The 12,520-nt window shown below is 35.0% G+C and overlaps 2 protein-coding genes across 2 annotated transcripts; one reads left to right on the plus strand and one right to left on the minus strand.

The window, feature by feature from the left end:
* Nucleotides 1-6: 6 nt before the first annotated feature.
* LOC111473727 lies at nucleotides 7-807 on the plus strand. Its single transcript, XM_023119148.1, has one exon. The coding sequence runs from the start codon at nucleotides 183-185 to the stop codon at nucleotides 276-278; it is 96 nt and encodes a 31-aa protein (XP_022974916.1). The 5' UTR covers nucleotides 7-182; the 3' UTR covers nucleotides 279-807.
* Nucleotides 808-2,612: 1,805 nt separating this feature from the next.
* Nucleotides 2,613-3,062, minus strand: LOC111473724 (S-protein homolog 1-like). Its single transcript, XM_023119146.1, has one exon. It carries the CDS (start codon nucleotides 3,060-3,062, stop codon nucleotides 2,613-2,615), a length of 450 nt encoding a protein of 149 aa, XP_022974914.1.
* Between the last annotated feature and the right edge of the window lie 9,458 nt (nucleotides 3,063-12,520).

Raw genomic sequence — 12,520 nt, forward strand, 5'->3', positions numbered from 1 at the left:
AGAATTTCTATATAGAATTATATGGGTAATAGTGATTAGAATGAACGATTCATAAATATAAATCCCAAATCACAAAATTCTATGGAATAATGAAAGACAGAAAAATCCTTCGAATTGCATCATATTAGTCGATTATATTTATATTGACAATTTCAAAAAACTATTCATACTATGATCATAGTATGATGGCAGTCGGGCAAGTATGCCCCCATCGTCTAGTGGTTCAGGACATCTCTCTTTCAAGGAGGCAGCGGGGATTCGACTTCCCCTGGGGGTAGGGTACTACGAAAGGAAGTTGATCATGGATTATCAATAAGCTTGGAATTGATTCTTCCCGGGTCGATGCCCGAGCGGTTAATGGGGACGGACTGTAAATTCGTTGGCAATATGTCTACGCTGGTTCAAATCCAGCTCGGCCCAATAATTCGCGGATCCACCATAAAATGATATAACCCATTTGTCCTTCGACAGAAATGCTTGATATGAAAGAATAAAAAAAACTCTTTTTTTATTGATTGACAGATTGATTATCAATCAATTTGACAATAACGAAAAAATGACTATTAATCCATGCTCCTCTCACTAAAGTACATGTCTCCGCGCATATCAATCTATTACTCGCGTCTCTGTCTGGTAAAATATGACAATTCGAATCAAAAATCTACATAGAAAGGTTTGAAGGAAATTAAATCAACAACATATGTTGTACACTTTATTTCCCCGGGATTGTAGTTCAATTGGTCAGAGCACCGCCCTGTCAAGGCGGAAGCTGCGGGTTCGAGCCCCGTCAGTCCCGATGGATCCAAATCCAATAAAAAAAAATACATCAATTCATCTCTTTCTTTCCTGTGAAAGAGAGAACAAATAACATAACTTCGTTTTATTCCAAACGGGATCTCTCTTATTTTTTTTCCACATTTTTCATCAAAAAAAAATATGGAAATTTCCATTTCTTCAACGAGTATTGATTGATGGGAGAAAGCCATATGTGCCATATGTGAATTACCGCAATTATTGGTAGTCCGGATTCGAAAGAATACCGTACTGGGTCGAGTTGATTACGCCCGATTTTTGTAATGGAATAGAGTACTATACGTTTCCGGGAAGCACATACACAGGGAATTTGGACGATACAAAAAAAAATTGTACATAGTAAACTATGATCTAATTTTTAAGTATGTGATAGGTTTAAGTATCGTTCATGAAATCCATATCATTGTGATAGGTTTAAGTATGTTAAGGCTGTGATAAATTAGGTTACGATATGACCATGAAGTGTTTACGATACGATATGATTATGATACGACACCTAAATGACAGATATATATATATATATATACACACAACATTGTGATATGATATGAAAATGATATGAAATATGTTATGGTACGAGACAAGTGATAAGTGACATGTTTATGATATGTTATATTGTGATTATATATGTTATGGTATGATAGGTATGAAATGTTACATCTTTCCATGTAAAGTTATGTGATGAATTATGTGATGTTTATCCATGTATGCGTGATTGGAGGGAAGGAGAAAGGAAATGAAATAAATGTTATCTTAAGAATAAAAATTATGGGACCTCGTGCATGTATGTATGTCATGTGTATCGGGATACTTCCCCGTTATGTTATGTTAGTACGGATGCATACCTTCGATATTTATGTCCGACATGTTATCACGAAGACTTTTTCTTTTATGAGGGTCCAGTGACGTGTATTGTGTTGTGCCCGACAAAGTCCGGCGTAAGGGGCACGTATAACAATTCATTTGATGGGTCCATGTATGTGTACATGAGCCGTGTGTAGAAAAGTACCATGCATCCAACTCTGCCAAGAATTGAAAAAAACCTGAGGTGATGCTATGGTTTAATCCATAAGTCACAGTCATATATTGTGTGTGATTGCATTATTAACTGAATAATATAATTTACACGATATAAGGTATTTGCCTCACTAGTGGTGTTTGTATATCCCAACACAATTTTCACCTTTATAAAAAAATTTAACACCCTCTTGTAATTAAATATTATTTTATATTTAATTTTTGTGTTGTTTATCTTCATTTTAATTTATATTTTTATCGAATTTTCATGTTTTATTTTATTTTACTTTTCATTTTTTGTTTGCTTTTTCATATTTTTAATTTTGGTCGGAAATTCAAATTCTTGAAAATCGGACATCAAGAAAGATTGTGGAACTTATATTGGGAAACTTTTAATAAGATATATGGAAATTCAAGGGTTGTGCCTACCATCCTATTTTAAAATTGATGTGAAGATTTGCAGTAACATGAGCATTTAATACCTATTTTAGATTTTATTATTCTAAACTTTCTCTAATATTTGTTAGTAGAAATCATTATTTTTTTAGTTTTAATATAAAAACGATATTACAATTTTGAAAACTTGTTTCCATACACAAATTTAATTTTTTTTATAATTTTGGAGAAAAACAATACCCGTTCATTATCAAATACATTTCATACAAAAAAATAATAATAAAAGAAAAAAAAAAAAACAACAACAACAACCTTTTCGTGTTATCCCATTATTTTTCATTTGTTCCTCAAGGATAATTCCACCAAATGGAGATAATAAAGCTTCTCTATCTTTTATAGATCCACTTGTGTATCAATTCATCAACATTAGCAAGAAAGTTTCTCAAGTAAATTCCATCATCTTTGGCCGTCCAAATACAAGTTCCTACAGTTCCATGTTTGCACCTATCACGGAGCCATAAGTGCTGCGTTTCAGGCCAAAAGCTTTCAAAAGAGACATATGCATGTGGCGTCTCCAATTTGCACCAATAGAGGGTTGTTCCCCAAAAGTTAACCTTGAAGTTCCATTGGTAATCATCTCCATGATTAAGCAAACGATGATACCCCAAGTCATCGTCTTTAGACTGACAATGCACAAGCAACCCAAGTTTGCTTAGCCCGTTAACCACATGAATGTAATATCTAGAAGGTCCTGGTGGTGGTAACGCGACCCTTGGAACCTCAGCCCCCACTAAAGCCACCGTGAAAAGAAAGAAAACGACAATATTCTTTATCATTTCCTAATACACCTTTAGCTTAACTACCAATTTGTGTTGGACATGTGAATAAATATACATACTTATAGTACATGCAAGAAACTATGTAAATGCATGCTATGGTGGTTAAAAACTTAATGATTTAACTAATTTCGGTTATGCAACACAATTTAAGGTTAATTTTGGGATAATTTTAGAGATTTATTAGATTTTCAATAACAAAATTCCTCGAATAGATAATAGTTACTAGCCCAAGAATAATAAATATTTGATTGATTTTTAAAATACTTTCATAAAATGGACAACAAAATATGCATACTTTCCAGTAGAAAATATAAAATAGAGAAAGCAATTCATAGATTACATATGGTATAGCACTCAAGGTATTAAATTCCCGATTTATTTTTTTAAGTTGAACTTTCAAACTTTTTACGAGGACCTTAGAAATTTTAAGGTGAGGGAGAACAGATAAGTTCAAAAAATTCTAGAACTATAGTTTCAAATAAGAATTGTCATCCATAAGGTCCAAAACGACTTGTCATCCATTAGGTGATCCATCAATAGGAATATCCTACACCCCATATCTCATTAGTGGCATAAAGGGCACATCACACTTTTGGAAGTCCATAAACTTGAACTTAGTTCGTGAAGCCTCCGACCAAACCTTGAAGTCATGACTTCCATTGCTTCATTCTCATTATTGGTGGATTTTATCTCGCAACTTCCCAACTTAACCAAAACTCAATTCAATTGAGGTAGTGGTTTGCTTTGAGGGGTGTTTAATTCCTATAGTGATCGTCTTTGGTTGTATGAACAATATTTCTTAGGTCTACTTATGTGGTTTGTACCAAGGCATTTTCTATACTGTCTAGGGCTACTACGTGCTCTCCACGGAGGCATGCTTGCCATTTAGAATTATGGTCATAGGAGGCTGGGTCCAAGGTATTTCACCTCGTACTAGGTGATAAGGTTACCCAAATCCTCAGCCCAACGATCCAAGCTTTTGTTTTAGCAAGAACCCTTGAATCAAAGTAATTAATACCTCCTTATATGAAATTTGGATCAACCTAGAGATAAGGCTAGAATTAGATTACCTCTTACGATCGAAGATCTAGAAGCAAGATTTGGAACCTTATTCTAAATTGAGTCACTCCACAATCTAACTTGATCAAGGCTTGTTAGGTACATTCAAATGCGATAGGTTTGAAATTAATTGAGCTATTTGCGCATATGTTCAAATTCTGTTGTTGACATATTTTTTTGAATCGGATTTGTCCTCGAATCAGAAAAAAAAATGACATATCTGCCACAACAAAAATACAATCTTTACCATTTTCAGTGTGCAGTCAACCAAGAACAAATTGTATAGATATATTAGTCCAAGGTTTGTTAGGTACATTCAAATGAGTATAAAATTCGTTTGGTTGTGATCTAGATTTAGTTTCTTTGCGTTTAAAACATTTGCTACAAAACTTTTGGATATCGTGCTTCATCTTCGACCAAAAAAAGTGTTTATGCAACATCTTATAAACTTTATTAATCCTGAGATGTCCCATTAAGGCACGACCATGTGCTTCTCTCCAAAGCAAATCTTTTATAGAGCATTTAGGAATACAAAGCATAAAAAATTTATGAAACAAATAATAACCATCCATAGCTTTTTTTTGCAAGACAAGATACATAAATATTTTTGAAATCTTGGTCATCTCTATATAATTAAGTAATATGCTCAAGTTCAAGAATTTTTGCACTAAGAGAAGTAAAGAGATCGTACCTTTTAGATAACACATCAGCTACCATATTACCTTGCTTATATTTGATGACATACAAAAATGTTTCAATAAATTCCACCCACTTTGCATGTCTATGATTCAGTTTGCTTTGACCCTTCACATACTTTAAGCTTTCATGATCAAAATGGATCACCAATTCTCTAGGCCATAAGTAGGGTTGCCACACATGCAATATATGAACTAAAGCAAATAATTCTTTATCATAGGTAGCATATTTTAATGCTGGCTCATTTAGTTTTTTACTAAAATATATTAAGTACTTTCCATCTTGAATTAAAACAACACTTATGCCCAAACCACATGCATCACATTCAATTTCTATAATTTTATCAAAGCTAGCCAAAACAAATGATGGTTTGCTTAATTTCTTCTTAAGAAAATTTGATGCATTCTCTTGCATTTCTCCCCATTTAAAAACAATATTCTTTTTCACTAAGTCATTCAATAGTTCAGTTATGGTTCTAAAATCATTTATAAATCTCTTATAGAGGTTAGCAAACTCGTGAAAACTCCAAAATTTACGTGCACTTTTTGGTATTGGCAAATCCATAATGAATTTAACTTTGTCTCTATCTAAAGCTACTCTACTTTTACCAACTATGAAGCCAATAGAGTTAACTTTTTCTATGCAAAAACTACCCTTATTAAAATTAAATTTCTCTTTTCTATGTGTAATCAAAACTAGTTTAACATGTTCCACATGATCAAGCAAAATCTTCAAATAAATTATAATATCATCAATATAAACAACATGTTTTCTCATATATTTTCTCAAAACATTATATATTAAGCGCATGGGTGTACTAGGAGCATTAGTTAACCTAAAAGGCATAACAAGCCATTCATACAATCCAAACTTAATATTGAAAGTTGTTTTCCATTCATCTTCTACGTGCATTCTAATTTGATGATATCCAGATTTCAAGATAATTTTTATATCTAGACACGAATCATGCAATAAACAAGCAAATCATCTAACCTAGGAATAGGATGTCGATACTTTACCATGATTTTGTTGATGACTCTATTATCCATGCATATGCACCAAGTTTCATCTTTCTTTGGCACCAATAAGTCTCGTATAGAACATGGTCTCAAACTTTCCCGTACATAGCCCTTCTCCATGAGCTCCTCCACTTGCCTTCAAATTTCTTTTGTCTCGGTTGAATTGACTCGATAAACTGGCTTATAAGGAATAACAGTCCTTGGAATGAAATCTATTTTATGTTCAGTACCTCCAATGAGAGGTATTTCTTTATCTTGAAACATTTCTTCAAATTCCTGGAAAAGAGATTGAAAAATACCCGGCAAAACCATGTTGTTATAGTTAGAGACCAAAAATCCTCCATTGTACACAAGTACAAAAATCGATTTTTGTGAAAACCTTCTCACCTCTACAACCGTAGCCAAATAACTCTCTCTTTCTTTTTTCTTCAATTTCATCTCTTTTTTCATTATTCTTTTTTTTTTCTTAGATTTTTCTCTATTTTTTCACTCAACTCTTGTTTTTCTAACTCTTTTTCCTCACACTCTTTCTTTCTTTTCTCCAACTTTAATTGATCAGCAAATACATTTGCAAAACTCAAAGGTACAAGAATGGTTTTTCTACCATCTTTTACAAAAGAATACCTATTCAAATAGCTATCATACATAACCCTCCTATCAAATTGCCATCACAAAGAACTTCATCTTTATATTTTTCCAAAGTAAAAGATATTAAAGCTTGAGAAACTACCTTCATTGTTCCACTATCATTGAGTCATTGGAGCTTGTAAGATTTAGGATGATCTTGGGTCGGAATTTGCAACCTTTTGATCAACATGGTACTTACAACATTGGTGCAACTTCCACTATCAATGACAAGACTACAAGCAGTCCCCTTGACTAAACACCGCGTGTGGAACAAGTTGTCTCTTTGATCATCAACATCCGTAACTTGAGTTTTAACAAGTCTTCTTGTAATAAGTGCCAAATGAATCCAATCTTCCAATTCCTCCTCATTCTTCTGGACTTCTTCAACTAGATCATTGATCTCCCCTCCATTTTCCTCGTCTTGGTTCATGATTGTACACACAGTAGTAAAATATGTTTAGGACCTCAGACACTCAACTCACTGATTTTACACTTAGGGGCACTCTTGTTTATACACACAAAGGTAGGTTGTTTGGGAAAGTGTGATCAAGGTAGGCTAATATATGGGTAAAACAATTATGATAGTAGCAAGCTATTCAAGGCAATCAAGATAAGTTAATTATGAAATAACAACAAAATAAAACAAGTGAATAAACAAATAAGCGACAAAGATATTTTTCAATATAATTGCACACTGAAAAAAAGAATTTCAAAGAGAATGGTCGTGAAGATCGAACACAACAATTCCAGATTTATATGCTTTAGGGAAAAATGAGAATTGAAATTTATTTGATCTTCAAATAAATGTGCAAATGATCTAATAATAAGGATTTATTAAGAGAAATATGATAAGGATTTTTTTTTTCAAGATCTAAATAGGATCTTTAAGAGGATGCTAAGAACAAAATAGAAAGATAATGAAGAACGATGGAAATGACAGTAAGAAAATAAATAACAGCTTTAAAGAAACGATAAATAACAGTGAAAATTAAAGATAAAATCAATTCTAGAGTCAGCCACAAAGATGCAATCTACGCTCTGATACCAAATTGATAAGGCAACCCTAATCCTCAGCCCAACGATCCAATCTTTGGTTTTAGCCAGAATCCTTGAATCAAAGTAATTAACACCTCTTTATACAAAATTTGGATCAACCAAGAGATAAGGCTAGAATTAGATTACCTCTTACAATCGAATATCTAGAAGCAAGATTTGGAACCTTGTTCTAAATTGAGTCACTCCACAATCTAACTTGATCAAGGCTTGATTGAATGGCTCGGGTGCAATTCAACCACAAGAATTGCTTGAAACTTAGAAATGGCAAATATGATGCTCGGATTTCTAAGGGAAACGTCTTAATTTGAGATCTGAATTACTTTCATCCACGAATTTGAATTTTACATAACATATTGTGGGTATTTATAGTCTCCCGACAAAAGACGTTTGTGGACGGGATTTATTCGAGACGTTTGTGGATGGGATTTATTCCCGATTCTCTTTAATCTCCACAAAAGAATAAGTCAAATTGACCATTTGACTTTTACATAATTTATGAAATTAAACATAGATTTTTTAAACAAATGTTGATGTGCTTGAGTGGCTAATGCGATAGGTTTGAAATCAATTGAGTTTTTTTGTGCGTAGGTGTTGTTGACATATTTTTTTGAATCTTCTTGGCAATAGGCTCATTTGGAACACCGTGATTCTTATCACTAGACCTTAGAAAGTCTCATGTACATCTTTGGACGTCTCGCACTTTGCGGCGTCACCTCTCTATCTTCCTAAGGCTAGTAAGCTATAAAATGACCTCTCTCGGCCTCCTCACAATAACTTGCATGTAGCATAGGCATAATTATAGTTACCACGTAACCCAAGGCAAATATAATATTCACACGCTTTACATCATATCATAACCTACTAAAGAGGGTTAGACTGAATACCTGGTCGTGGAGAGGCGCGTTGTCGAGTTGAGTCTGTAACGGAATCGAAAAAAAAGGGGGTCGTCGGCAGAGCCAAAAACTGAGCCAAAATTTTCGCTCGCACACAACCCACAAAGGGAAGTCGAAGGCTGGGATACCATAGAACTCGACCCCGACCTTCAACCACCCCGAAACGACCTGCAAAGAACGAAAACAGTGAAAAAAAACGAGAAGGAACAGAAAACTCCGACGAAACTCCGGCAAAGCCGAACCATACGAGATCAACGTCAAAACCTCCACTTTACCTCACAAAAGTAATCCCATAACCTTTTACACCCATCATGAGTAGATTTAGATGAATCATTTATGTTGAACACCATCGAAAAGGAAGACGGAACGTCGGACTTTCGAACTTCTCTAGATCTGGGAGTGTGAGGCCCTTACAAACGAAATCTGTACCGAAAATGGGGTTAGAGTGAAGAAGAGACACGGGCACAGAGAAAAAAGGAGGAGAAAAGGACGTCGAGACAACGTTATCGAGGAGAGAGAAAGGTCGCCGAAAAAATGTGCAGGCAATCGAGCAAAGAGGACAAAGTTCGGCCCGAGGCTTGGATCCCGTAACCCAAACCGAACCTAGTCCCCTCAAATCAGCCCAAAGCTCATAAGCCCAGCTCGCCTACATTTTTCCTTCACCTGCGAACGACCTGTCACCTACGAACGACCCAACACCTACGAATGGCCTGTCACCCACGAACGGCCCATCACCCGCGAACAACCCATCACCCGCAAATGGCCAGTCACCCGCGTATGACCCAAAACCCGTGAGCAATCTGAAAACCCGCGCCTCGACCCGAGACCCCTGCACACACGTCGCTCTCTAATTGTGCCACGTGGCACGTCTGCAGCGCGGCTCCCCTAGGCTCCGGCGGCTCAATCGGCTCGGTGGCGGTTTCTCGGCTCCGACGGCTTATTCAGCTTGGGAAACCTATTTCCAGCCCGTTTGTCACCGTTCCGACCATCCCGGACTTAGTTTCGGCCCTATTTAAGGTAAAATAGAACATTTTAAGTTAGTATTTCACAAATTCAAGTTGGGAATTAATTAGATTTGTGAAATACTAACGAAAGTGACGAATGAACCAATAGCAACCGACCGCCAATGGAAGTGTAGAACGATCACGAGGAGCTAGGAGCTTACATTATATTCTAGGGAGTACTTCGGCTAAAGCCTACCAAGTAAGTGGCTCACCCATCGTAGTTTACGCATTATTTGCTTTATGTTGGCACGTGCCCGTGGATTTGCACGTGTCATTAAATTGTATGCTAGTTTAATGTGCTTAAGTATTAAATCATGCGAACGTGAATGCATGCTATGTATGGCGCTTAGCTTGGAACGTGAATGTATGTCGTTGATATGCTAGGATACCACACTCTTTCTTGTCTTGTTCTTGTTCTTGTTTCTTATTCTAAGTACTTAGGCCCACTTGTTCTTGACTTGGTGATATGAACCAAGAGACATCAATCATACAATATGCTTCAATGAAGATGTGAAGAAAATATTGTTGAAATTATCAAAAGATATTTCAATTCATGCCACATTGAATAAGAATGAAGTTTCATGTTATAAATTTTACTGTTGAGACTGATTTTCTTTTCATTCAATGACCTAGGTAACTCGATCTTAATCCTAAGCTAACCATGAACTCCTGTTTATTCAGAATTATTCTTAGATTTTCATGGGTGAGAGTGGCTCAAGTTCGCCGACTCAATAGCCCTCCCATTTCAGGGGTATGATTGGGTAAATGGCTGGGAACGTGGGGTGCAAGATGGAATTCACTCCTACCCACTTTTAAGGATAGAAAAGAGGTAGTTCCCTTAAGTACTGACTCCAAGTCTTGAACAAGGGGCCCCACCCTCTCATTGGCCTGAGAGGGATTCGGTTTACTGGTTGAACCACAAACCAATTGTTCATTAGAGAATCGGTGAGACATAAGAAACAAGAAGTAACTTCAGGAGTAAAATGGTAAATTGATCCAGCTCTAGTTACGAACAACCTGTGAAGGATCGACTTACTAATCATGGTTATATCAAATGGACAGAAATATATCTATAGTGAGGGGAGTGCAACTACTAGGCTATAGTGGAATGTCCTAGTAGTTAACGAATGTTGGTTAACAAAGTAAATGAGTTTAACCGGTTAATCTTGGATCGTTGGAGCCCATGATCTAGAGGTCCATCAGGTTCTTCTGCTAGCTCATATCGGACTAAACCATAGAGCAGTGTGACGAGTGAGTTCAAAGTGTTCGAATTCAAATTATGAAGAATGCGCTACATATATACGATATATTTAACCGCATTTTTGTTTTATTTACAAAATAAACAAAAAGAGAGAATCTGAGATATTTAAATAAGATTTAAATATCTTAATCAAATATATGTCGGAATTGATTGAGATTGGCATTTGAATTAATATTAAATATTAATTCAATGGTTTAATTAATATTTAATATTAATTAAATAGTTGAATTAATATTAAATATTAATTAAATAGTTTAATTAATCATTTAATATTACTCTATTTGAAATTAATAATTCAAATGGATTGTTGAATCAAAAGAAGAAAGTCAAAATGTTGACTTCAATTAATGGAAAAATCCATGTTAGTGGAATTTTGAGGTGTCAAAATTTGGTTTAACTAAACTTGCATGCTTGCCAAATAAACCTCACAAATTTGAGTGGAATTTTGAGTGTCAAAATTTGGTGATCTCAAATTTGCAAGAACATGCAAACATGACTCTATAAATAGAGTGATCATTATACATGAAATGTCTTCTTCTTGGTGAAAAACCTTGAGAAAAACCTCTCACTAACACTCTCTTCATATATACAAAATCTCCCCAAGTTTAGTCACTCACCGGATTCCGCAATCCCGTTCTAAGGTCGGAGGGTAGTGGAGAAAGGAATTTGAACTACAAAAGGTTAGTATTCAAACCCATTAAGTTTTAATACTTATGAACATGCTAGTTATTTACTATAATTGATTTTCTAAAAGTGCTTAAGATCTAAATTTCTTCCGCATGTGTTATATTAGCACCATCAATGATGACACGTGCTCGTGGTTTTGCACGTGTCATAGATCATATATGTATGTCGTTATGAAATAGTACGAAAATACTATGCAATATGATTTGTTGAAAAAGTTCTTGGGATATATTATGTGACTTTTATGATATATGATATGATTTGTGCACGATATGGATTATTGTGTCTGAAAGCATAAAAACGATATGATATGAGTTATATGTTTGATGAATGATATGATTGACATGAGAAATGACAACTAGCATGAAATACAACACTGGCAAATGCATGAAAGTTATGATAAATGATATGATAAAAGTTATGAAAAATGATATGAAAAATGTTATGATATGAAGAAGACGCTAGTTGGGACCTCGTGCATTATTGTGTGTTGATGCATCGTGGGTAACCCTATTCCTTTACGGTAGTCTAGATGTGTATGCTAATAGGTAGGGGAACGATCATTATGTTTGACATCCGGAAGGTCGCTACTCCTAACGGGTGTCTAGCATCAACAACTCCTAAAGAATGCTCGTCAGACTATAAATGAGCCTAGGAGGTGTGCGAACGACTATTTGGTCCATACTCACACATGTGGGCCTGTGTAGAGAAATTAATTACACATCCAACCGTTAGGATAGCCACCTTAGAAAAATAAACTATTATAATAGGTCCCATGCAAGTAACTATGTGTCTTTGTATTTTAACTTCAATAGGGGGTCGCTTACTAAGTATTTCTTAAAATACTAAAGTCAAGTGCTACTCTATTTTTCAGGTAAAGGCAAGGAGCTTCTGTATGATCGCAATCATGAGACTGTGACAGATGCTTGGATAGTTTCGTATTTAATTTTTAGTAGACCATAGGTTAGTGTAGGTTAATTGCATTTCCATTTAGTAACATATAAATTAGTTTAGAACATTTCACTTGGATTGTTTTTCATTTTATTTCTATTTGTATTAGTTTATTCAATAGTATTTTCCAATCCAAAACTAAATCTTGTGAGCTAGATTTAAGAATTATAATGAAACTTTACCAAATTAACGTAAGTAGAGATTT

Source organism: Cucurbita maxima, unplaced genomic scaffold (genome assembly GCF_002738345.1).
Source record: "Cucurbita maxima cultivar Rimu unplaced genomic scaffold, Cmax_1.0 Cma_Scf00149, whole genome shotgun sequence".
Classification (NCBI taxonomy): Eukaryota; Viridiplantae; Streptophyta; class Magnoliopsida; order Cucurbitales; family Cucurbitaceae; genus Cucurbita; species Cucurbita maxima.

Excerpts from the sequence above, each read along its gene's own strand:
- LOC111473727 (XM_023119148.1), top strand. The coding sequence starts at position 183 with ATGATGGCAGTCGGGCAAGTATGCCCCCATCGTCTAGTGGTTCAGGAC.
- LOC111473724 (XM_023119146.1), bottom strand. The coding sequence starts at position 3,062 with ATGATAAAGAATATTGTCGTTTTCTTTCTTTTCACGGTGGCTTTAGTG.